At 35.6% G+C, this 27,849-nt stretch overlaps 1 protein-coding gene and 1 long non-coding RNA gene across 2 annotated transcripts in view; both read left to right on the top strand.

Moving 5' to 3' along the window:
* Positions 1-25,622, top strand: part of LOC100375002 (E3 ubiquitin-protein ligase SIAH1) — a 33,116-nt gene extending 7,494 nt beyond the window's left edge. The window contains exons 3-6 of the mRNA XM_002740674.4: positions 4,479-4,714; positions 5,206-5,445; positions 15,251-15,443; positions 19,514-25,622. Of these exons, the coding sequence (XP_002740720.2) occupies positions 4,489-4,714; positions 5,206-5,445; positions 15,251-15,443; positions 19,514-19,691 (837 nt within the window). The 5' untranslated portion in view covers positions 4,479-4,488 and the 3' untranslated portion in view covers positions 19,692-25,622. The remainder of the gene's footprint in view (positions 1-4,478; positions 4,715-5,205; positions 5,446-15,250; positions 15,444-19,513) is intronic.
* On the top strand, positions 11,593-12,973 carry LOC144360402 (uncharacterized). Its single transcript, XR_013422246.2, has 2 exons — positions 11,593-11,908; positions 12,615-12,973. It is a non-coding gene; the product is annotated as an uncharacterized LOC144360402 (long non-coding RNA).
* Positions 25,623-27,849: the final 2,227 nt, after the last annotated feature.

Here is a 27,849-nt window from a genome sequence, read left to right as displayed (position 1 = left end):
CCAACGACCACCCTATTGTGAACTTATTCACACTTAAACCTTTGTGTAATGACCTCCACAGTTTCAGCATAAAACAATAGCTACTTGCAAATCGCTTAACAGGAAAGTGGCTACAAGTTACTTTCAGACTACCGAGTACACAATCTTTCGGGCTAATCGGGAATAGGGGTGTCCAGTGTAATTATCCAGATGAAAATGAATGACTTTTATTAAAAAAGACCTATTTATTGTACAATTTGTAGGTTTGCTCTTATGTTTTGACCTGCATGTGTCCGTGTGTGCGTACAATCTGATTCAAGATGGCCGAATGGCGGTCATTTTTGTGCTAAAAATCATCAAAATCAAGCATTTTTCGGCTGTTTACAGATGGATTTTGTTCAAAATTTGTATACACGTTAGACATTATAGGACCTTGATGCACATCATTTATTTTTCAGATCAGATTCAAAATGGCTGTCTGGCGGTCAATTTGTTTTAATGAATGGGTTTCTAGAGCCATATCTCCGACTTGTTTTGACTGATTATGTTCAAATTTCAAATATTCATTATACATCATGTCATAGATAGACAGATATATTGGTTTGACGATCCTATTCAAAATGGCCGAATGGTGGTCATTTTTGTGCTAAAAAATCATCAAATCTTAAGCATGTATGGCATTTTTGGATGGATTTCGTTCAAACTTGGGACTATATTAGACATTACAGGTTTCTGATGCACATCATTTATTTTTCAGATCAGATTAAAAATGGCTGTCTGGCGGCCATTTTGTTTTAATGAATGGGCTTCTAGAGCCATATCTCCGACTTGTTTTGACTGATTATGTTCAAATTTTAAATATTCATTATACATCATGTCATAGATAGACAGATATATTGGTTTGATGATCCTATTTAAAATGGCCGAATTGTGGTCATTTTTGTGCTAAAAAAATCATCAAATATCAAGCATTTCTGGCATTTATGGATGGATTTCGTTCAAACTTGGTACATACATTAGACATTACGGGTTCGGTTCCTGATGCACATCATTTTATTTGTCAGATCAGATTCAAAATGGCTGTCTGGCAGCCATTTTGTTTTAATAAATGGGTTTCCAGACCCATATGTCTGACTTGTTTTGACTGATTATGTTCAAATTTTTAATATTCATTATACATCATGTCATAGATATACGAATATATTGGTTTGACGATCCTTTTCAAAGTGGCTAAATGGTGGCTATTTTTGTGCTAAAAAAATCCTCAAATATCAAGCATTTCTCGCATTTATGGATGGATTTTGTTCAAACGTATAACATACATTAGACATTACGGGTTCCTGATGCACGTCATTTTATTTTCCAGATTGGATTCAAAATGGCTGGCTCGTGGCCATTTTGTTTTAATGAATGGGCTTCTAGAGCCATATCTCTTAAATGCTTTGACTTATTATACTTAAATTTTATATATTCGTTATACATCATGTTATATATATACATGTATTCAAAATGGCTGATTTTGAATGCTGTTCCAATCTCTCAATATGGACAAGTACTTGTTTGATGATCAGATACAAATGTCAATCATTTTATGCAGGTTCGTGGGCACTTGGGAGTGGAATTTTTTTTTTTGCTTTTTATTATCCAAACAGTCTTGGCTATAGACTGTTGAAATTTTGTAGAATTGTGAATAGTGGAACATACTCGATTTTAAAATACAGATAACAGGTACAAACATTCTCTCTTTTGAATGCTTAGCAAGATTTAGCAAGGCTGTACATAAATAATAAAAAAGAAACATGGTGAAAAAAAGAAATGACGAGATCTCCATATTATTATGCACTATATTTAACTTTTAACAAAACGATAATACATTTAAATTTGGAACTGTTACAGCCATTTTAATTATGAGCATTAGCAAACTTCTTACTGAGTGAATTGTTATGCAAATTAGCAATTATCTCAGCTTCTTTTTAGTGCACATCCCAGAACTTAAAAAAAAAAAAGCTCCTAGACGCTTTGACCTTTTGTTTTGAAATGTTTTTGGTTGAACAGTGTTACAACAATCATACAGACAACTAGCCTGGGTGTTAATTTATGCATAAACTTGAAGTAGTGAAATTTGAGCTGCTGCCCTGCAAAATTGACAACTGGTAGACAGTTTTCAAGACGGCACTTTCTTCATAGTAAACAGATGTACCCATAACCCAATTTTGACAGGAAACAGAAGCATGGTTTAGAAGCTAAATTTTTTTAAATCACTTTTGACCAAAAAATCACATTTTTGTGCATATTTCAAATTACAGTGTCCATAAAAAGAAATACTAACAAAATTTTAGAATTCATACAATAAGCTTTCCGAAAATATATAGTTTTGTGGACAAGGGAGGTCATCTTGGTTTCCTAATTAACTAATTAAAATACCTGTCAGGTAAACTGCATCTCTACCTTAATGTTAAAAAATCATATTCCTGACATGGTTATATTCCAGCTATATTACTATAAACAAAACTATATATCATAAATTTTATAACTAACAGGGACTGTGCCATGCATGGCTTGTTTATTTAGCTTATGATCTCCCCTAAGATCCCGCCTTTATTAATATTCATGTTTAAATGAATAAATTAGGCCACCTTCATATAAAGACCACCTGTCTATAAAAGACAGTTTGGCTCAGTCCACTGACTGTCCTTTATAGACAGGTTTGACTATGTCACACTATGATTGTAACAATGTTGGCGCCTGTGTTCTTTTACTGTTGCGCAGCCCAGCCAAAATAAAAAATCAAACAAAAAAACATGATCACTGACAATGATAACAACACTGTGAATTAGGGATGCTAAACTAACCATTTCTCGCACGATAACAACAAAATAGTATGACTCCCGTGATCGATTCAAACTGCTGTTGCCTTTGAGGTCATGGAAGATAATAGGAGGTCAAATCCGTAAATGGATGTGTTTTGTTTCAATTCAATTCAGTGGTCGGTCTGAGGATTCAGTACGTTCAATTACCCACCATAGACTCCGGTCAATCAAAATGACTATTTTGAACTGTAGGCATTAATCTGCGACTCGGCCAATGACAGAGAAATAAATCTAGGTCAGGGGAAGCCCCATGACCTCAAAATTTTCCGTCATGTCACAAACCATGTGACCGAGGCCATGATGTGCGGAAGAAACTTTGTGGCCCAGCCTGGAAACCTGCTTTTTTCTGTTTGAGTTTTAGCTTGGGTTGCTGCTGCTAACACGGCAACCGATACCGTGGCTGGTAGGATAAGTTTTAGTAAAAATAAAGTAAAAATCGTGTACTGAGACATCGAGTAAGAGGCCCGCCAATGGAGGTATCGATATTTCGCATTCTAAACATGTCTCTTCCCGGGAACCTCCCGTTCCCAGCCACGTCTCTCCCGTTAATTGGGATGAAGGCAAGGCTCAGGCTAGTGGCACCGAGTCTCCACAGAGATCTCGGGCACAGAATACCAACAGGGATGCTGGCAGCCAAGCCTTCGATTTTGGGGCAAAGCAATTGGGACAGGATGCACATGTTGCGTCTCCCTCTGCGATCAGCCAGCCAGGGTTCGCTGTGCGGAACAGGAATCAGGAATTTACCCTTGTGTCTGGGCTCCACCGTGGGTATCAGCTCCCTTCCTGCCGACCCACAGTTGTTCCCAGAAAGGACCGACCCTGTCATGAAACGCACAGTCGAACATGCTCTCGCTCATATTTAGGCAGGGGGTTCTCAGAACCCGCCAATTCACATAGTTCATACCCACCAGAGACTCCAGGACAGGCCAGTGCAAACCCTACAAAATGAATGTAGACAAAACACACCGATTTGTCAGATTTCTACCTTCATTATTCTCAGAAAAGCAGCCAGTTTCTAATCAGTACTTGTCAATAAACATGAGTCTATCAGCTGACATAATTATACATTAAAGTACGTCCTCAAAAAATCACATTTCAGATAAAATGTGGTGAAAAAAAAACATGGGCTAAAAACAACCATATGATTTGAATGCTACTAACTAATTAACAGATTTCAATCAAACTTTAAAACTACATTATACATCATGTATTCTTGTTTTTTGTTTTGTTTACTATTTAACTAACGAGGACTCTGTCATGTCATGACTTGTTTGCATATATACGTATAGTATGCAACATACTTTTGTTCAGCTGACAATGATACTGTTACTTGAAACAGTTAGTGTGGCCTAGTGAGGTGCATGTCTTACTCATCTGTAATTTACCGGCATAATATTTTTTTTATTTAATAAGCTTACTTCAAAGGTAAAAAAAACAACAATTTTTATTGAAAGTAAAGGCACATTACAAATGTAAATTCTACATGTGCATGTGCAAAAGAATTGAATATAACCATGTTCTATGGATTTTTGCAGTAACAAATGCAAATGTGATCTTTGTGTTTGACAGCACTCATGACTTGTTCTGAACCTTCCTGTTGATAAATCCAATATATTGTTTTATTTATAGGTATTCACTAATGCAGAGTATGAGTCGACAACCAACCAACGGGAAATCCGCTAGGGGTCCCACCCCAACTGGTGCACCAACTCCGGCATCAAACCAGGATCTGGCTAGTTTGTTTGAGTGTCCAGTATGTTTTGATTATGTGCTTCCACCAATTTTACAATGCCAAGCAGGACACTTGGTCTGTTCAAATTGCCGACCAAAGTTGTCATGTTGTCCAACATGCAGAGGTCCTCTAGGTAGGTCTTTATTGCTTAACAGTTAGACAGTTTTGTAGATTCATTTGTGATTGAGCTTTCAGTATCTTGGGGTGTCATGAAGCCACTGACTCGCATGCAATAGTAATCAATACTATCCAAATCACAGGGTGTCATGAAGCCACTGACTCCCATGCAATAGTAATCAATACTATCCAAATCACAAAATCAAAATTCAGTGTGAAGCATTGTTATTAGGATTGGTCTGAGATGTGCTCCAGAAACAGGAATCAAATGGCAATGCATGATAGTTTTATTGCAGTGAAGACAAAAATAACTTTGTTATTAAGAAACAAAAATCCAAGTTTATACTCAATATCGGCTTCATTTTAGCAATATTTTTTTTCATAAAATTTAGAAAAACATATTGTTACGCTCTGTTTTATTAAGTAACTATTTTTTTTGTTGATGCTTGTTTTATGTAATGCTCTACACATTAATAATAAGAATGTCTTTGCTTGTAACATCTGCAGGAAGTATAAGAAATCTTGCAATGGAGAAAGTGGCACAGACGGTGATGTTCCCATGTAAATATCAGTCCTCCGGATGTCCAGTAACGTTACCTCACACAGAGAAGGCAGACCATGAGGAAGCGTGTGAATTTCGTCCGTATTCTTGCCCCTGTCCGGGTACCTCATGTAAATGGCAGGGGTCATTAGATGCAGTCATGCCACACTTAATGCATGCACATAAAAGTATTACTACATTGCAAGGTAAGTTTGTGTGTATGTATTGTTTCTCTGTCAAACATTTCATGGAAGAAACTTAATATAAGGGATTGAGAATAATTGAAACATGAAAATTGAAAACTTATTAATCTCTTCATTTAGGGGTTGATTTCTATTTCTGTTTGCATAAAATTCTTCCTTCATTGTATTGTTTTTTATGTGAAAATTTTAAGGAAAATACCTCTGGTTAATTATAGAAAATTTCTATGTTTTCAGAAAGTTGTTGTCAATATTTTTGTAAAAATCATTAAAACTGAATGCAGAACAGTTTACTTCAAAAATACAAAGTATTTTGAAAAATTGGTGACGAATTATTTTATATTTTTACAAACTGCTGTTCTCAACAAACCTCTTTATTATGCAGACTGACATATTTTTGTTTATATGTTTACCTCATTATGTCCAACTGCAATACATATGTGATTTTGTTTTCAAAAATGAGGTCCGTTATTTGTGTTAAACTCCCAGTATGCATAAAAATTCTCAATGTTATTGTTAAATTGTATTGATAACCATGAATAAGTGGTGGTATCTGGTAACAAATGCATGATATTGCTTGTACTGATCACCGTCAGTATTACATACACATGGAAGTAAACATAAATTTAGTGTTGTACATGTATTTAATAAGTTGTTTCAGTTTTTAACCTCTATAAACTGTGTAATCACTATTACAGCCGCATTATAATTAGACTTCCCATAGACAACAATGTAGAAACTTGAAATGCAAAGCTATTTTACACATGCAACCAATAAGTCGACTACCCACAGTTTTCAAAAATTAAAAAGAGTTGTTTATTTAGTTAAATCATTTAGTGAACACCATCATGATCACAGGTGTTAAAAGTTCCCTAAACCAAACTGATACATGTATTGAATATTATTAAAGAACTTAACCCAGTTTGTTTTTCACTAAATTTCTGTTCCCAAACCTAGGGCTTGCTTATTCTGGTATTACCCCCCCCCCCCCCCCCCCCCCCCCCGGTATATTAAATATAACAGTTGAAAATGCAAGCCATTGCAAAAAGTAGTTGTAAAATTAGGTATGATTATATACAAATTATAATTGTGTTGTGAAACCTATATGATCATCTTCCCTATAGCATTATTAGTCAGTGTACTTGGTAAACCAATTTATTTTTGTGATTTTCCTGAGTCTGGAAAATCAACACATTCTGTAGCAATGAACGTTTCATTAGTGAACGGTAACTATTGCAAAAATTTGCCCCAATGATTATTGTAAATTACTGAACATTAAAATATGATTTACAGTTTAAAAATTAGTATGTGTAGTTATTATTCCTTGATTGCCTAGGACCATATGGGAGTGTTTATTGTGGCTTTGTTTTTATATCCAGCTTATTTAGCAGCTGCTATGTATTATTAGTGTAACCCAGCAATAGATTTATGGAAAATGACATAACATATTACATGCCCATGTGACACATCTCTAGAAGGATGCATGAATATATACATGTACCATCCAAGATTATTAATATTAGTTTGTGTGACCATATCTGAACATATTTCAGTGGTCATTTCATGTCAAATAGAGTTGTATTTAAAAAACAACTGAGCTCCAGGATTTTTGAAGAAAAAAAAATGTACGTGCAACCCAATCTGCCAATATGTACTGCCATCTTACCAAGTCTGATTACAAATATTTATGTACAGCGCAATATGTTTTGTTATCATACATGTACCTACTTTGAATAAATTTAGTCAAGTCATCTCTGAGAACCCGCTTGTGTAACATTCAACTACAAGGCTTGTATTTTATGTCCAGAATGATTGAATCAAAAAATTAAATTGATATATATTGTAGGACATTATGTACCAAGTTCAGCCAATACATGTCAGAGAAATTATCCCTTATGCGCAGACAACATCCAAATTAATACTTCTCATCTGAACAAGGACTCACTAAAAGTATTTTTAATTTTTTTTTCTGAAAAGCCCATTAACTGATAATTGACTCCTGTGTGCGAAGCTGTTCCATGATTGTTCCACTGATAACTAAAGAACCACTCGTTGGATTTTGATGAAACTTGGCACATATATGCTCTGAACTAATGCGCAGATTTGATTAGTTTTGGATAAAAATCTGTGCAATATTAATTACCTAATTTGCATAATGATTAATAAATTTTTGGCTTTTCCTCTACTGATCATCACATTTCAATAAAACTTGGTACATAGATATCATAGGACACTGCACAGACCTGATAGTTTTTAAGGTAATATCAGTACATATTAATTACCTAATTTGCATAGGACTATGCAGAGACCTTATTAGTTTTAGGGTAAATAATTGTGGATATTAATTACCTAATTCGCATAATTTAATTTTTTTCATGATTGTTCCACTGAAATATAAAAAATCATTAATTGGATAAACTTTTACAGAGTATTCATCATCACATTTCAGTGAACCTAGGACTATGCAGAGACCCAATTAGTTTTTGGTAAATATTTATGCTTATTAATCACCTAATTAAAATAATTAATTAACACTGATATCTCAATTACTGATCATCACATTTGAATAAAATTTGATACATAAATGCTCTAGAGCAATAAACAGGCCTGATTAATTTTGGGTTGAAATTTGTTCATATTAATTCTCTAATAATAATTCATAGTTTTTTTGTTCTAATCACATTTCAATGAAACTTGGTACATAGATATTACATTACACAGGCCTTATTAGTTTTACACTCGAATCTGTTCATATCAGTTACCTGATTTACATAATTAGTTTTCAGCTATTCCATCAATATCTCAAGTACAATTAATTTTGAATTAATTTTTAATGTGTCTTCAATACTCTCAGCACACGAGAGTTCTTTCTAAGCTTTCTTTGATTTTGATAATTGTCGCTAACTTGAGTGGAACTCTTTGATTTGATATTTTGTTTCGTGACAATTACAGCCATTTTCTGTTTTCCGTGATTATATTTCTATCTGTAGAAAGATATTGGTACAATATTTAATGATATTATATTTTGGTAAATGTTGAATTTTATTTGTGCCTGTATTGCAAGTTTGAATTCTTTTTTAAATTACATTAGTTGTATGTGTTGTATTGCAAGTTTGAATTCTTTTTTTAAATTACATTAGTTGTATGTGCTCTATTGCAAGTTTGAATTCTTTTTTAAATTACATTAGTTGTATATGCTGTTATTCGTGTAATTATGTAATTGGCTTTTATTTTCTGAAAACTTGGATCATTTTGTATATCTACTCCTTTAATTTTTTTATAAATTATAGATTTCATTTTTTTTTTCTATTTTGCTTTGAACTGTTTCAAGCAGTCTAAATATGCTGCCGTGTACTGCTTATACTGTATGCTATATCATCACATTAAATTGTGTAAATTAAATTACACAGTTGTGTCTGCTGTCTGTGATAAGTCATATTTTAATGATCCAGTATAAAATAAATGCAATTGTTGGTGTTTGGCACATCTTTTAGAGATGGAGTTCTAATAGAGTAAATACAGTATAGCACAAACAATACTGTTCCTTTCGATATGTACATTTTCATGTTCAGCGATGGTTTTCGACCATGGGTCATATGTTCACTTTAATAACTTTTTCTTTACTATTTGTGCTACTACTAGTGCTGATATTTGTCCATTTCATATAACTTTAATTCTCTATTTTTAGCCCTACTTTTATCATAGTAAGAGAATTCTGATTGTCTGTTTCAACATTATATTTCCACCTCTTCAAAAGGTTCATATTGCTTTCATAAGATAACATTATTCAAATATCATTTGGTGTGTGACCTCCATCCACCAGATTTATTATTAGTTTTCTTTTTTTAGGCCCCGTTCGGACGCAGTCCAAAAACGGGGACTTATGTTTTGACCTCTGTGTGTCCGTACGTGTGTGCGTGCGTCTGTGCATGCGTCCGGACCCGTATCTTAGGAATGCCTGGACCAATCACAATCAAACTTCACACATACATCATACATGATATTATACATATGTACGTCAATTTGTTTCATAATCTGATTCAAGATGGCCGAATGGTGGTCATTTTTTTGCTAAAAATCATCTAAATCAAGCATTTCTCGGCTGTTTACAGATGGATTTTGTTCAAACTTGGTATATACATTAGACATTATAGGATCTTGATGCACATTATTTTGTTTTACGATCTGATTCAAGATGGCCGAATGACAGCCATTTTTGTTCTAAAAAATCCTAAACTCAACCATTTCTCAGCTGTTTACAGATGGATTTTGTTCAAACTTGGTATATACATTAGACATTATGGGACCTTGATGCAAATAATTTTGTTTTTCAGATAAGATTCAAAATGGCCGACTGGCGGCCATTTTGTATTAATGAATTGTTCTCGTGCCATATCTCTGACTTGCTTTCACTGATTATGTTCAAATTTTAAATATTCATTATACATCATTTCATAGATAGACAGATATATTGGTTTGACGATCCTATTCAAAATGGCCAAATGGTGGCCTTTTTTGTGCTAAACAATCATCAAATATCAAGCATTTCTGGCATTTATGGATGGATTTTGTTCAAACTTGGTACATATATTAGACATTACAGGTTCCTGATGCACATTATTTATTTTTCAGATCGGATTCAAAATGGCTGTCTGGCTGCCATTTTGTTTTAATGAATGGGCTTCTAGACCCATATCTCCGACTTGTTTTGACTGATAATATTTTCAAATTTTAAATATTCATAATACATCATGTCATAGATAAACAGATATATTGGTTCGACTATCCTATTCAAGATGGCCGAATGGTGGTTATTTTTGTGCTAAAAAATCATCAAATATCAAGCATTTATGGGTGGATTTCATTCAAACTTTTTATTTTTCAGATTGGATTCAAAATGGCTGACTGACAGCCATTTTGTTTTAATGATTGGGCTTCTAGAGCCATATCTTTTAAATGCTTTGACTTATTATATTTAAATTTTATATATTCGTTATACATCATGTTATATATATATACATGTATTCAAAATGGCTGATTTTGAATGCTGTTCCAGAGCAATATCTCTCAATATGGACAAGTACTTGTTTGACGATCAGATACAAATGTCAATCATTTTAATGTTAACAAATCATATTCCTGACATGTTTATATTCCAGCTATATTACTATAAACAAACTATATATCTTAAATTTGATAACTAATGGGGACTGTGCCATGCATGGCTTGTGGATAAATATTTTTGTGTGTTATCGTCTTGAAAACTTTTATTTTATAGATCGCATTAATATTTGCTGTGCGTGCTATGTGCCTAGGGGTGACCTCATTCTGATTCATGAGTTCTGTAACAATATATTCCATTTTTCAACCTAGTTAGTTGCTATAGCAACAATAATCAAATTAATTATCAAATATACTTTATTTCCATAAGTAAAGATATTTTCTTAATTAACGGCAGCTGCCATAGAGGGCACCTGTCTATTGTGTAAAATGCGGATATCTCCTGATTCTAAAATTACGACCAGGCACAATGTGATAAGCTACAGAATGTGATTTTTGCATTCTATGGTATCTGATTTTAGCATACTATGATCATATGTGATAGCATACTATGATCATATGTCACAAAAAGTCAAATGATGGTACATAAATTTTGCAGTTTACTCAATTTACTGTAAAATGACTAATATTCACTGTGTTTAAATTTCGCTGATTTACCATTTCAGGCATATTCAATGGGTTTTAAATTCATGGTTTTATCATTTAGGTAATGTGTTCTATGCTCAATTTTACATATTCACTGGGTTTTAATTTTCCAGTCAGCGAAATAAGTAAAAATATAACCCAATGAATAATTAACCCCTTTAACAGTAGTTGATAGAGGGTGCTGTACAGTAGCAAAATACACAAAAAATAAAAAGAGTAGCCCATGATTGTTTTGGTATGTGCACTTAACCAGTAACTTTAATATTATTTTTAAAGTGCCTGTGAAATGGCTGCTATTTTCACGCCTAAAATTATCAATTAATACATAAATATTATTAATTTTTATGTTTCTAAGCATAAATTATTTTTTTTTAAGTGAAAAATTGCGTTTTGAACTCAGTCTACAGCAAATTTATTTTTTGTATTTTAAAACGAGGCTCCTCATTAGCTATTCATTTCCATGCAGAAATTCCCCTTGTGACGTCAGAAAGGGAAGTCGCATGGCAGCTTGCATTGCCGATACGTGTAAAAAAGGCAAATTTTTTGTGCAGTTTTCTCGTCTTTGACTAAATTGTCACTTATGTACTTGTTCGTCGAGGAAGAACGGGCCATAATGAACACTTGGTTATCAAATTTGTTGCATGTGGTTGAGTTAGATGCGAGATATGTCCGTTCTGGTGTAGCTGGTCACAGTGATGTCACCGTCCCCGGCGCACGTTTGTAAACTATCGCTGAACCTCGGCACTGGACAACTTTCGAGTCGGTAAGAAGTTCTAGTTTTTTTTTGTTCTAGTTAAGCTTACTGCTCTTTATAAAATATCTTATCGATAACTTCAAAGAAGTATGTGTGAACTCTTTATGCTCGATAAACTTAGATCGCGAATTTCCTCAGAAATATTGCCTGCTCCGTTCAAACGTGCATTGGCATCCATATTGGATTTTCGTTCATGGTCGAAGGCGCGAGTGTCTCGTGTGGCCCGAATATCATCGGTGTTTTACTTTATCACATTTGATTTTTTTTTTTGCACAAATGAAACTCTTATTTTCCCACCATCAACTATTTCTGTGGGCTGCTCTACACACGTAAAATGCCCAATGTTCTTACCTGGCTTCCCTTCACACGAAGCGCGGGTGTGCATTACATCCGCAAGTTTCAACATTTTAAACGTAAATTTGAAAAATGTTTGGTGAAATAAAATTGACTTATTATTATGAAAAGAAAATGAGGAAAAACAAATTTAATTATTTTTCGAATAATCGTTTGAGAGGATTGGGTGGCAATTGCTTATACTTATGTACTAATTAGTAATTGTACATGTGTTTAATATTTTTTTCATCCATAATTCAAACACATATATAACATAATAACTAATAATAGTAAAAAAAGATGCATCATAAAACGAATGAATTACGTATAAACAAATGCCAAATAAAGATTGTGACCTTATTTATTTTCTAAACCTCCACAGGTTAACGAGAGGATACTTGAAGTTCCTTGAAAAAGACTACAGATGTACTACCAGAGCGAGCAGTAACAGATTTATCAATATTTATGTCAGCGAATTATTTAGGACATAAATTACCAAATCTTGGTTTTTCATAGATTCCAAAATCTAAAGATGTGTTTTCTTTTTTTTCATTGTCACACAGTGTCACTCAATTAAAACCATATACTATAGTAATATTAATCCATGTACAAATTATATTTTATTCACATTATTTTCTTCACATACATACCTCCATGCATACATGTACAGACAATCCAATGTTTACATTGTCATATTTCTTTGTTCATCACAAGTCTAAATAAAATTTGTGAACTGTGTAACGTAGCCGTGTTTTTTATTAGCATAATTGTTGCAGCATCTGGAAATCAACAGGGTTGGTCTGGGCTGCACAGTCAGTCGAAGTGTCGACTTTTACTTCCACGGAACTATCTACCCCTTTATTGTTTGTCAAAATCGGATTTGACGCCTGAATTGTCTTATTATTCAGCAGGTTACTAGGCACGTCACTACATTGTTTTATTTCATCGATCGTCTGAGTCAAAAAACAAAACGAAAAAAACATTCAAAATTAAAATAAAAAGAAAACATATTTTGACATTCTAGACGTTAAACTATAGTGATCAATAAAATAGGGAAATAACTAAAAAAAAACGACAAATCACAGTTACTAAATAAATGACAGCCGCGTGGAAATAGATTCAGTTGAAATGGGTGAACGCGTCGGGTCACGACGAGGACAAGTGCGTGACTGGCGGCGTTTAATTGGATAACAAAAATAATTGAGAGCAACACGCATACAGACAAATTCAGAGTGGACTCGAGTTTGCGTGATTGTCATACTTATTTACTTGGTGATAACGCATTGACAGCCAAAGCCCGGATTCTTATTCCATAAATGATTTCTAGACATCTCGACCCAAGACACTTCGACCCAAATTGAACATCTCGACCCACCGCATCGACGCGACCCTGTCTCAATGTGGCGACGCGAACCTCTATCTAGTTCAACGTTGATCGACATCTTTTGATTCGAAACTTCGTGTTCTATCTACTAGTATTTCCAATGCGTGTGGTCAGCGCCTTTGATTGCGTTAATTTTGTTTTTTATTCGCGAAATCTATCACTGGCAGCGTTTGTTTTGTCATGTCTCATAACTGAAAGTCCAAGCTGACTTTGTTTTGGCTGTAGGTATGAAAAACGGGTCAGGATTTGTTGGGGTCGAGATGTCCAGTACCCCCATAAATTATTTCGCAGATCAAGCTGGAAGTAAAGTAACAGAGGTGTGAACTCAACATTCAACACCAACCACCGAACAATTCAGAAACTTTTAGCCTGCGAAAATGAAAACAATTAGCAGTGTGTAAGGACTGCGTAATTTCCTGTTTGTCCGACGCGTCGTTTTCGTGTTACTATCAAAATTATTGATACCTTTACATAACGCAAACTTAATTGTCTCTATAAAGCGATAATCAGGATGGCAAAACAAGTCGGTGATCATGGGCTGGTTCGGAATCTATTTCTTTCAAAATTGTTGCGCCAGGTTTAAGTTGTCGGCGCTTCTCTTTAAAACCTAGTTGTTTTTTCACGGCCGAAGACAGTTTTTCGAAAAAAGAATCTGAGGTGAAGTGGACACTACATATGACGCTGTAAGGAGAAGGTCCAACCCAACCTTTTCTTGTTGTTTTCACGGCTTTCGTCCACTGACGTCGCACCTTCGGATCGATTGGAAACGTATGAATACTTGCACTATGACTATACGTATTACTGCAACCGCCCACAACACAACGTTTAACCATCATAAACGTTTGTTCTGAAAACAACTTCTAAAAACTCTCTATCTCAAAAAAAAAAAAAAATTGACAAAAAAAAAGAAATGCCGACCGAAAAATGTATATCGTTTAAAAGTATGTTGAATGACGCAGTGTTATAAAAGTACAGCTCAGGAGTATGGCTTCCTCTCATATTTTGGCATTTGGTGGCGCACTTTCGGCGAGAGTCGGAAATCCGGAAACAGTCGACCGTTTCAGGATAGGTGGGCGTGGCTACAGCACGAGATATATCTTAAATTTACTTGGATAGGAGTAACCATTTTGAGAAAAAAAAATCAATATCTGCTCACTTCAGTAGAACACGGATCTAAAATAGTTAACGAGTGGGTGGGCATTGCACAGGCACTTTAAGGCTTTATGGAACCTTGTGCACATTATTTTGTTTTTCAGATCAGATTCAAAATGGCAGACTGGTGGTCATTTTGTTTAAATGAATGCTGTTCTGGACCCTATACCTGACATGTCTTGACTGATACGTTTAAACATTTGTCATACATTATGTAATGCATATACATGTGTATTTGTATTACGGAATCATCCAAAATTAACGAATGGTGGATATTTTAGTGGAATTTGATTTCAGGCATCAGGCTTGTTTGGATTTTCTTCCAATTTACTATATATCTAAAAGCTATGCTAGAGTGTCTCAAACATTTTGAGTGATTACATATCACCTCATGGAACATGTATTCTTTGTGCAAAATTACTCGTGCATCAGTCATTTCTATGATCTGAAGGTGTCAAGTTTGTTTCTCTGTTTCATTTCAGGCGAAGACATAGTTTTTCTAGCAACTGATATCAATTTACCTGGTGCAGTTGATTGGGTAATGATGCAGTCATGTTTTGGTCACAATTTCATGCTGGTGTTGGAAAAACAAGAGAAATATGATGGTCATCAACAGTTCTTTGCAATAGTACAGCTCATAGGCTCTAGAAAACAGGCTGAAAATTTTGCATATAGGTAAGAGTAACCTTTGTTAAAATGTGTATTACCATGCAAATGTGTATTACCATGCGAATGTGTATTACCATGCGAATGTGTATTACCATGCGAATGTGTATTACCATGCAAATGTGTATTACCATGCAAATGTGTATTACCATGCGAATGTGTATTACCATGCGAATGTGTATTACCATGCGAATGTGTATTACCATGCGAATGTATTACCATGCGAATAAGTATTACCATGCGAATGTGTACTGCCATGCTAATGTGTATTACCATGCGAATGTGTACTGCCATGCTAATGTGTATTACCATGCGAATAAGTATTACCATGCGAATGTGTACTGCCATGCTAATGTGTATTACCATGCGAATGTGTATTACCATGCGAATGTGTACTGCCATGCTAATGTGTATTACCATGCGAATAAGTATTACCATGCGAATGTGTACTGCCATGCTAATGTGTATTACCATGCGAATAAGTATTACCATGCGAATGTGTATTACCATGGGAATGTGTATTACCATGCGAATGTGTACTGCCATGCTAATGTGTATTACCATGCGAATAAGTATTACCATGCGAATGTGTACTGCCATGCTAATGTGTATTACCATGCGAATAAATATTACCATGCGAATGTGCACTGCCATGCTAATGTGTATTACCATGCGAATGTGCACTGCCATGCGAATGTGTATTACCGTATTACCTCGTGCATGCGCCCAGGGGCCTGAACGTACAAAATCGGGAAAAATTTGGGGGTGGGTGCTTACCCGAGGACCACCCCAAAAAATATTTTAAAAAGTTGTTTTTGTGATCGTATGATAAGGTCAAATAAAGGAATGCTTTTGTACACTTTGTACACGTACTTATTTCTTGATTTATGCGAGGTTTCAATAAACGTGAGCACTCGGTCAAGATCTGTGGTAACACTAAGACACAGGGTCGAATTTCAAGAATAAAACTTGTTTTATGTCAGCGAATGAAGTTGTATTACTCACTGAAATTGACTACAAACTATGGTAAATATTGTAATCAATGCACGGTTACATTTTTAGTAACAATGGCTGGACACGGATACGTTTTTGTTCCTTGCCAAAGAGCCCTGCGTCCATTGCCTGGCGATGCTCTTCCAATGAGTTTTTACGTAAAAACACAAACAAAACGGCCCTTTTCAGGGCCACCACACACTCCAAAAAAGAGAACTACCGTAACAAACACACTATTTAAATAAATCAAACGCGTTCGTTTTTGACAAATACAACTTTATTGTTGACCTAATTCTTGGCTAAAAATCACCCTGGGTGTTTAACCGAGGATGTCCCCAACATGTAACTTTTGTGAAAACAGGGGGGTGGGCGCTTGCCCAGGGAGGGGCATGTGCCTGGGGTAATACAGTACCATGCGAATGTGCACTGCCATGTGAATGTGTATTACCATGCGAATGTGTATTACCATGTGAATGTGTATTACCATGCGAATGTGCACTGCCATGCTAATGTGTATGACCATGCGAATGTGCACTGCCATGCGAATGTGTATTACCATGCGAATGTGCACTGCCATGTGAATGTGTATTACCATGCGAATGTGTATTACCATGCAAATGTGCACTGCCATGCGAATATGTATTACCATGCGAATGTGTATTACAATGCAAATGTGCACTGCCATGTGAATGTGCACTGCCATGCGAATGTGTATTACAATGCAAATGTGCACTGCCATGCGAATGTGTATTACCATGCGAATGTGTATTACAATGCAAATGTGCACTGCCATGCGAATGTGTATTACCATGCGAATGTGTATTACAATGCAAATGTGCACTGCCATGCGAATGTGTATTACAATGCAAATGTGCACTGCCATGCGAATGTGTATTACCATGCGAATGTGTATTACAGTGCAAATGTGCACTGCCATGCGAGTGTGCACTGCCATGCGAATGTGTATTACAATGCAAATGTGCACTGCCATGCAAATGTGTATTACCATGCGAATGTGTATTACAATGCAAATGTGCACTGCCATGCAAATGTGTATTACCATGCGAATGTGTATTACAATGCAAATGTGCACTGCCATGCAAATGTGTATTACCATGCGAATGTGTATTACAATGCAAATGTGCACTGCCATGTGAATGTGTATTACCATGGGATTGCTGTACCTCTAGCATTTGCTAAAGAATAAGATTGTGGTCTAGATGCAAAGACTGTGAATTTATGTTCCAGACGTTCTGTTCCTCCTCAAAAAAAACTTTTTTTATACCACTGGCAGTTTTTCGGTTCAAAACCACACCTGACAAAAATGCCGGTGCACTTTGACGTCATTCGCTTTCATTTTTGCAAACCAGCATTTGCAATAGTTTAACAAAAAACGTCATGCATGGATTCGCACTAAAGCACGATTTGCAGAGACATAGCCCGAAAGTTGTTATATTAACTAGGACGCATGCTTGTAAATTGAATAATAACATCTGTGAACAAATTTCATTGTTTTATCTTCAGATGCGAACAACTGGTGTTTGGCAACCAGTCACTTTTGACCTGCATGAAGTGTCTTAAGGTAGCAAGAAGGGAAATTTTCACTTTTTTCTTGATTTTTCAAAAATTGATAAAACGGTTACTTTAGACCTTGATACATCACCCCAGGTTTACAAAAGATCGAAATTGCGAAATAACGTTGCTCAAGTTAGTGTTTTAAAACACTAGCAGAAAAGACTACAACTGCCGTTTCGTGGATATTTGCATAGTGTTTATCTTTGGAAGGAATTAAATGATAACATCTTATCTGTATACTCTGTTGTTGACGATTCTGATATAACGGGTGATAAGCTTCCAGTTGCAAACAATGCGCGTTTATCTAACGTCCATTGTCAGCATTATTGTCAGTCGAGACTTCGTCCGAGAAACATGGTCATACAGTACTCATTTCGCCCAACCTTCCGCTTTTACATCGGCCGCTTATCGCTTAATTTCCGACCACGCAGTCTTGTCCGACCGGAAACCGACCGCATTTTAATCACGTTTTTTTTTCGCTCGCTCGCTCATTGAAAACATTGACCGTCGCACTCTGACACAGCAATTTTTTTCAAACATCGGCCATTTTGTTTCACCATGAAAACCGTTTTATTAGATGTCTTATCAGAGACACTTGAAGGATTAGCTTGTTTGTAAACTGTCAGCGTGTACTGTGGGACAGTAATGTTTGTCAGAGGATTATCCCTAGTTGTTCGTTTGCATAACAATGGAAAACCCGAACGTTCCTGGAGTACGGACTCAAATGCCAGCAGTTTTCTTCATTTTTCACGCTCAAGCTTGAAATTATTCATTATCTGACACTCTTTATGAGTTCTATGATATCAGTGGTTAATATGTTTGGCCATTTTTAGTGTATATTTATAATAATGCAGCAAATCTACAGTGTTTTATTAACCAAAACTGTTTTTCGCGTTTTTCTCGAGTTGAAGTTTTGATCGAGAACGACTCATTGGGACCGCCGCCAAATCAAGTGCGTTCGGACTAGGACATTCAAACTCGCAGTTATCGTTCAAAAGATAATGATGATGCAAAATATGTCTGGGTTTTTAAAGAAAATGCTTTGTCACAGAATAATAGTCTGTTAAAGGTGTCAAGTATGAAATAATTTGGGGACAAAAAAACAAACCTGCATAGAAATCGGAATAATAGGTCTTTTGATTATCGGAGACGCATTTCAATGCACTTGATTACGGACAATGCATGACGTAAATTTCACCAGGAAATTCCGCAGTGTGCTCTCGCAATCGCGGATTTTTACAATCGCGGTCATTTTTACAAGGTTCGCCATTTTTGATGTCACGTGATAATTATGTAAACAATGTCTGTCCAGTTTATGCGAACTTGCACCTCTATACTTAGTCTTTTGATATATATAACCTAAATTACTGTTCTGAACGAGACAACAGACAGAGAATGTTTTATTTAAAAACGTCACAAAACCTTCTCGCTACCTTAACTTAATGAGTTAACATAGAAATGAAGTCAGTGTAATCACAGACTAACATGAGATATGTGTGTTGTTTTAACAGGTTAGAATTAAATGGTCATCGAAGAAGACTGTCGTGGGAGGCCACTCCGCGGTCAATACATGAAGGAGTTCAAGCAGCTATCATGAATAGTGATTGTCTTGTCTTTGATACTAGCATTGCACAGTTATTTGCAGAGAATGGTAATTTGGGCATTAATGTTACCATTTCTATGGTGTAATATTTAACATTTTGGGGAAAGGGTTATGACTTTTAAATCTTTTCTATATAAACACATGTGTGGAGATAGGGGTCATTATTTCATTTGATCTCTACATCAATAATACACATTATTTCATGCGTTTATTACCTTGCCCGTACCATCAAAGATGGAAGGGAAAGGTATATTAAGGGGAAAATTTTGTCCGGCGTTGTCGTTGTTGTCGTCGTTAATAATTGTTATTGTGTGCATAATAACTTTACTAATTCTATTCCAAACTTCAACAAACTTGGTCACCTTATTCATCCGTATAAAGTCTTCCCTGAGTTTGAACAACAGATGTCCTGTATGAAAATACCATGCAAAAATTGAGAAAATCTGATAAAATATTTTGACTGTTTCTACTTGACTGATCACTGGTGATACACATCAAAGGTCACTGATCTCAGTGGAAATATGCATTGTTGTACGTGTTCACAGGAATTTGTTTCAGCTATTAGAACAGAATGTTTTTATAATACTGGTTTAAAAACGCACTTCAAAGTTGCAAGAGGCAACAGTACTGTTGACTTCTCCCTTCACTGGACACCAACTAACTATTTAAGTTGATTTGCATACAAAGCAGAGCTTGCAACATGATAGCTATTCATAAAGGGTGTTTTTTTTTACTTTTCATATAATACAGTAGTCACACAATGAGGCAGTTCATATTTGTCTCAGTGAATCATTAATTTTTTACAGACACCTGTACAAAATACTTGGACAAAAGCCAGCTAAGATTTTCTGTTATCTTGCATGTTTTATGAATCTATTCACGTCTAAATGCGATGACGCATTTGTTTTTATACTAAAATATCTGAATTACTTTGAATAAAGCTGGAAATTATGTCCCTTAAAATAATTAAACAAATACGGCACCAATGTTTTTGTAAGATATTTACATCTTTAAAGGACATTCGGTAGACTGATTCCCCACTGTTGGTTCAACCCCAAAACTTGTTTGTATTCAAAATTAATTATGAAATGCATATTTATATTGAAACAAACTATGATAAAGGGAATTATATTATATAACAAAGGGCAAGGTCACCAGAGTTCAACTATGTTTAGATGAATGTACTATAATTGTTTTCTTGGCATTTCTAAAATGATACTATGTTAATTTTGTTTATTTCATGAGCATATTGTTGAAAAATTGAGCTTGAATGGTCTCAGTTGATGTGTTCAAGGTAGCAATACTCATTATTAATTTTTTAATTAGGACTTTCTCTCTAACTTATTTAATACATACATTTTGTAAGTACAGCAAAGTGTACATTTTCAAAAAGCTCCCATATAGGAGAATATGTCTGTGCATTTAGAATTATTGTAATGTTAGTCTCTGTTTGGGTTTTTTCACCTCAGTGCATATGTGCGTCTGCACCTGTATCTCAAGATGGCTGAATGTCACTCATTTTAGTGCTAAAAGTCAAGCATTTCTGCCTTTCTGGAACTGGATCTTGGATGTGCATGGACATATTTAATTCAAACTCGGTATGATGCACCTAATTTTTTTCCCCAGATTTGATTCAAAATTCCGTACTGATTGCCATTTTGTTTTTCAACAAATGCTTTGACCGATCACGTTCAAACTTCACACATACATATAGTATATTATATCACATTGATAATTACGTATTTGTTTCGTGATGCAAATTTCGAGTATTACAAATTACCAATAATCAAGCATTTTCTGTAAAATACTTTTTGCTTGGAATCTATTTCTGCTTGAAGGGATGATTTAGTGAAAATAAAATCCAGCAAATAAACCTTTTTTTCCTATATTTGACATTACATTCAAACTCCAAACAATACACCCAAAAACTCTTTTCAGTGAAAATTAATTCCAGCTTAAAGTATTTTGCAGTAAGCCATTTTGATACAGGAATCTGGGAGTGCATGGACAGATAGGGGCGTGGGACCTTGATGTTTATCATTTCGTTTTATTGATCCTAGTTGTTGCTATAGTTTCATGTTTAATAACTTACTGAGAAGGTCTTAATTGCAGACTAATTATTGGTATATTATCAATACCTTGATATGCAGCATTAGTAATTGTCCCATCCACTGTACATGAAGTCATTCAGTTTGGATTTGAGGTATTTTTTGAAATGGAGGTGACGATATTTCATGTATTAAATCCAAGGTGCATGCACAGGAATTAAGTCCCGAGCAGTGATAACAATGCTCGCTAAAAACGCAAAGGCTCATGGTTAGACATTTTTGTAAACAACGCCACACTATGGCCCTCTGCCGCATGCACAGGAAATGAGCCTCTCGCATTAAGTGAGTTTCTATGTTTATGAAGTCATCTTTTAACACTTAAAAAGTCTACCTGTACTGAAAAGTGTGACTTGTAAATATTATTTGTAACTTATGTTTACAGAACTAAGTTTATGAAGCCTGTTGTTTTTTAGAATATTTATCTACCGTATAGCGATTTCATCATTTAACCTTCTAATGTAAATTATTTCAAATTTCATTATGATTAATACATTTAAAGGGTTACATTCTGCAATCTTCATTTGGTCAGTATTGCCAGTACGTATGTGACGTTACTGAGTTGTCAGAGTGTTTTTTATAAGTCACTCACAAGTTTATTATTTTTTTCTGCGAAGAGTTTTTGTATGGTTGCTTCATATCATGCGTACACAGAATTGTGTGTGAATGTAGAATGCTACCTTGGTTTCTATGCTTGACTGCTACTGCTATGGTCATGTGTAATTAGGTTCTGCTATAGTAGGTAGATGGTGTACAATGGATGGAAAATTTCAAATCATTTCTTCTGCTACTTGTAACTATCAGTCTATTCTTTGTATGATGATATACTGCCATCCATCGTCTTTTTATTCAGCCATCGCCTCCCAACTATACCTTGGTAGATTCTATTCAGCGATTGTTTATTGAAGTGCACCCTTTTTTAGCAACTTGACATCTAGCCATTTTGTTTCATATCTATTAGCACATACATACATTAGAAGCAGTTGAATGGATTTATGGGTGGGTGGGTGTTTACTATAGTTTTCTAAACTGCGTGATTCAGACAATGCTGCTATACTAACTATACTATGGTTAAATTACTGCTCAATTTCTGATTACAGACCTGAACAGGTAATAGTGACTTATCCACTACTGGATGTTTATAAAGTGAAACTAAACGTGTGTTAAGCCAGGGTAATGGATGCTTTGTTAATGACTCACAGTTCTGGTGCATAGATCACATTATTAATATATAGTAACTAACTATTACATAGCCATGTTTTATCTAATATTATGTGTAGGGCATGCAGTAAAGTTAACATTACTCCGATTCTGCGGTGACCTTGGCTATCACATGTTATGTTTATTGAAGTTAACATTACTCCGATTCTGCGGTGACCTTGGCTATCACATGTTATGTTTATTGAAGTTAACATTACTCCGATTCTGCGGTGACCTTGGCTATCACATGTTATGTTTATTGAAGTTAACATTACTCCGATTCTGCGGTGACCTTGGCTATCACATGTTATGTTTATTGAAGTTAACATTATACCAATTCTGCGGTGACCTTGGCTATTGCATGTTATGTTTATTGAAGTTAACATTATACCAATTCTGCGGTGACCTTGGCTATCGCATGTTATGTTTATTGAAGTTAACATTATACCAATTCTGCAATGGCCTTAGCTATCGCATGTTATGTTTATTGAAGTTAACATTATACTAATTCTGCGGTGACCTTGGCTATCACATGTTATGTTTATTGAAGTTAACATTATACCAATTCTGCGGTGACCTTGGCTATTGCATGTTATGTTTATTGAAGTTAACATTATACCAATTCTTCGGTGACCTTGGCTATCGCATGTTATGTTTATTGAAGTTAACATTATACCAATTCTGCAATGGCCTTAGCTATCGCATGTTATGTTTATTGAAGTTAACATTATACTAATTCTGCAATGGCCTTGGCTATCGCATGTTATGTTTATTGAAGTTAACATTATACCAATTCTGCGGTGACCTTGGCTATCGCATGTTATGTTTATTGAAGTTAACATTATACCTATTCTGCAATGGCCTTGGCTATCGCATGTTATGTTTATTGAAGTTAACATTATACCAATTCTGCTGTGACCTTGGCTATCACATGTTATGTTTATTGAAGTTAACATTATACCAATTCTGCAATGGCCTTGGCTATCACATGTTATGTTTATTGAAGTTAACATTATACCAATTCTGCAATGGCCTTAGAGAGGTGATCACAATCAAACAAGTGGTTTCCAGTTCGGTATCCAGGGAAGCTACCATATCCTCCGTGGAGCTCCACTTTCACTAAATAGCTTTTAATGAGGTCACCCGGAAAGGATTTTTTTTTTCTGTGCAAATATGAACAGATTCAACTAGTCAAGTAGAAAAACTGCTACTGCCAGGTGTTTGAAAAATTAATAGAAATTGGTTCAAAGTTCAGGGACCCAAGATTTCTGTCCTGTTAGAGATTTCCAAATTTGTATTTAGTACCAGTGCGTCCAAGTCAACAAAGACATCCTAATTATATTAACCCTGTTTGATTTTAATGATTTGGCGTAATGTTATGTTTATTCAAATCAGAGCAAGATGTAGTGCAAGTCATCCAACAACAATGCATCGTGACACAGCAAATATTTACGGCTCGTAGTTTTGTGAAATTTACACATGGAGGTAGTATTATTACCTGACTTGGAGAAAGTATTTGAACTTCAGACCCAAAATTTGCATGGACACATAGTTCCATTTTGTCATCAAAGCACAAGTTAAATATGAAAACGAGGCGCTGCACTGAATTTCAGCTCATGAATATTCTTGCATAAATTTGCATATCATGCAAAACTCCTGGGAGCTCCCCGGAGGACAAAGCAGCTCTTCGAAGCTCCGTGAATACTGGGTCGAAAACCACTGATTTGATTTTGATCACCATAGGTATCCTGTGTTATGATGAGTAAAGTTAACATTATCCCGATCTTGAGATGACCTTAGATATCGCATGTTATGTTAACATTATTCAGATTTTGCGATGACATTAGCTATCCTGTGTTTAATAAGATGAGTAAAGTTAACATTATCCCAATCTTGAGTTGGCCCTAGATATCGTATCGTAAGTTATGTTAACAATATTCAGATTCTGCGATAACATTAGCTTTCTTGTGTTAAGATGAGTAAAGTTAACATTATTCTATTTCTGCAATAGTCTTAGCTATCCTGTATTTCATTGACTTCTGCGTTGGCCTAAGTTTTGTGTTATGTTCGTTAAAGTTCACTTTATTTTGCGATGACCTTAGCTATCCTGTGTTATATTGATTCCAATTACAAGTATTCTTCAATGGCCTTAGACCTGTGTTACATTGAGCAGAGTTAACTTTACTTTTTGATTGCCCCAGCTATTTTTCACATGAACATCAGTTTCAATGCATTCTACTATAATAAATGACTATTCATGATACCAGTATTGTTTAGGGATTGGATTCCTAAAGTCATTTTTTTTCTGTAAATAGACTATTGTGCAAATACAATGATGCTTTACGTTATGTATTTTGCAATTATTGCAAAATATAGGTTATTTTTATGTACATTTCTTCTTTGTTATTAAAGTAAAAAATATTTATGTAGTTATATCAATATTAAAAAAAATGTGTTTCCCTGAAACCTAGATTGAGGAGGTTGTTTCAGGTGAACAGATACATTATGAAGACTTGCATATATATTCATGGGTTTTACATTCAGTACACCAGGTAAATATTGTATCAATATCCTGGTTGACATTTAGATATGGGGGACATATCTGCTTAAATTTAAATCACCAACTTTGGAAATTGTCACTAACACTGTTTGAAATGTACTTTTTTTTGTTGCTGCCTTTTTGTCACTTATAAAATAATGTTTTATATACCACCCGGTGTTACACTACTGGTGTTTCATTATGAATGTTTCTGAGTTGAAGGAATGTACTGGTATGTTCACTATATGATTTTCTTCATTTACCTCGTATCTTCTAACCATTTCACTATCAATACTTTGTGAAAAGGTTATATAATGTTACTTTGAGCACTACTATTGGTACTGTGCATGCTCGGCTCATTAACATCTACCAGTAGTTAGTTTTGAAAATCACCTAAAATACAAATTTCAACTGGTTTTGATTGATGCAGACATGTGTATATGAAAGGTGAATGCAGATGTCTTATATCCCATCTACTCATAGAACTGATAGCAGTGTGTGTATGAAAGGTAAATGTACATGCCTACTATCCCATCTACTCATTGAGCTGATAGCAGTACGTGTGTATGGAGGGTAGATGCCTCCTATCCCATCTACTCTCAGTGAGTTGATAGCAGTATGTATGTATAGAGGGTAGATGCCTCCTATCCAATCTAATCTCATTGAGCTGATAGCAATATGTGTGTATGGAGGGTAGATGCCTCCTATCCAATCTACTCTCATTGAGCTGATACAGTATGTGTGTATGGTGGGTAGATGCCTCCTATCCCATCTACACTCAGTAAGCTGATAGTGGTATGTGTGTATGGAGGGTAGATGCCTTCTATCCAATCTAATCTCATTGAGCTGATAGCAGTATGTGTGTATGAAGGGTAGATGCCTCCTATCCCATCTACTCTCTTTGAGGTGATTGTGGTATGTGTGTATGGAGGGTAGATGCCTCCTATCCCATCTACTCTATTTGAGCTGATAGTAGTATGTGTGTATGGAGGGTAGATGCCTCCTATCCTATCTGCTCTCATTGAGCTGATAGTAGTATGTGTGTATGAAGGGGAGATGCCTCCTATACCATCTACTCTCATTGAGTGATAGTAGTATGTGTGTATGGAGGGTAGATGCATTCTATCCAATCTACTCTCATTGAGCTGATAGCAGTATGTGTGTATGAAGGGTAGATGCCTCCTATACCATCTACTCTCATTGAGCTGATAGTAGTATGTGTGTATAGAGGGTGGATGCCTCCTATCCCATCTGCTCTCATTGAGCTGATAGCAGTATGTATGTATGTATGGAGGGTAGATGCCTCTTATCCAATCTACTCTCATTGACCTGATAGTAGTATGTGTGTACGAAGAGTAGATGCCTCTTATCCCATCTACTCTCTTTGAGCTGATAGTGGTATGTGTGTATGAAGGGTAGATGCCTCCTATCCCATATCACATTCAGCTGATAGTATCATGTTTGTATGGTAGGTAGATGCCTCCTATCCCATCTACTCTCATTGAGCTGATAGTAGTATGTGTGTACGAAGAGTAGATGCCTCTTATCCCATCTGCTCTCATTGAGCTGACAGTAGTATGTGTGTATGGAGGGTAGATGCCTTCTATCCCGTCTACTCTCATTGAGCTGATAGCAGTATGTATGTATGGAGGGTAGATGCCTCCTATCCCGTCTATTCTCATTGAGCTGATAGCAGTATGTATGTATGGAGGGTAGATGCCTCCTATCCAATCTACACTCATTGAGCTGATAGTAGTATGTGTGTATGGAGGGTAGATGCCTTCTATCCAATCTACTCTCATTGAGCTGATAGTAGTATGTGTGTATGGAGGGTAGATGCCTTCTATCCCATCTACTCTCAATGAGCTGATAGTAGTATGTGTGTATGGTGGATAGATGCCTCCTATCCAATCTACTCTCAATGAGCTGATTGTAGTATGTGTGTATGGTGGGTAGATGCCTCCTATCCAATCTCCTCTCATTGAGCTGATAGTATACTGTTTGTATGGTGGGTAGATGCCTCCTATCCCATCTACTCTCATTAAGCTGATAGTAGTATGTGTGTGTACGAAGAGTAGATGCCTCCTATCGCATCTACTTTCTTTGAGCTGATAGTAGTATGTGTGTGTATGAAGGGTAGATGCCTCCTATTCCATCTACTCTCTTTGAGCTGAGAGTAGTATGTGTGTGTATGAAGGGTAGACGCCTCCTATCCCATCTACTCTCTTTGAGCTGATAGTAGTATGTGTGTGTATGGAGGATAGATGCCTCCTATCCCATCTACTCTCAGTGAGCTGATAGCAGTATGTGTGCATGGAGGGTTGATGCCTCCTATCCCATCTACTCATTGAGCTGATAGTAGTATGTGTGTACGAATAGTAGATGCCTCTTATCCCATCT

This window comes from Saccoglossus kowalevskii, chromosome 7 (genome assembly GCF_978046115.1).
Source record: "Saccoglossus kowalevskii chromosome 7, keSacKowa6.1, whole genome shotgun sequence".
Lineage (NCBI taxonomy): Eukaryota > Metazoa > Hemichordata > Enteropneusta > Harrimaniidae > Saccoglossus > Saccoglossus kowalevskii.
Note: the sequence above shows the minus strand (reverse complement) of the source record. Positions and strands in the feature narration are given on the sequence as shown.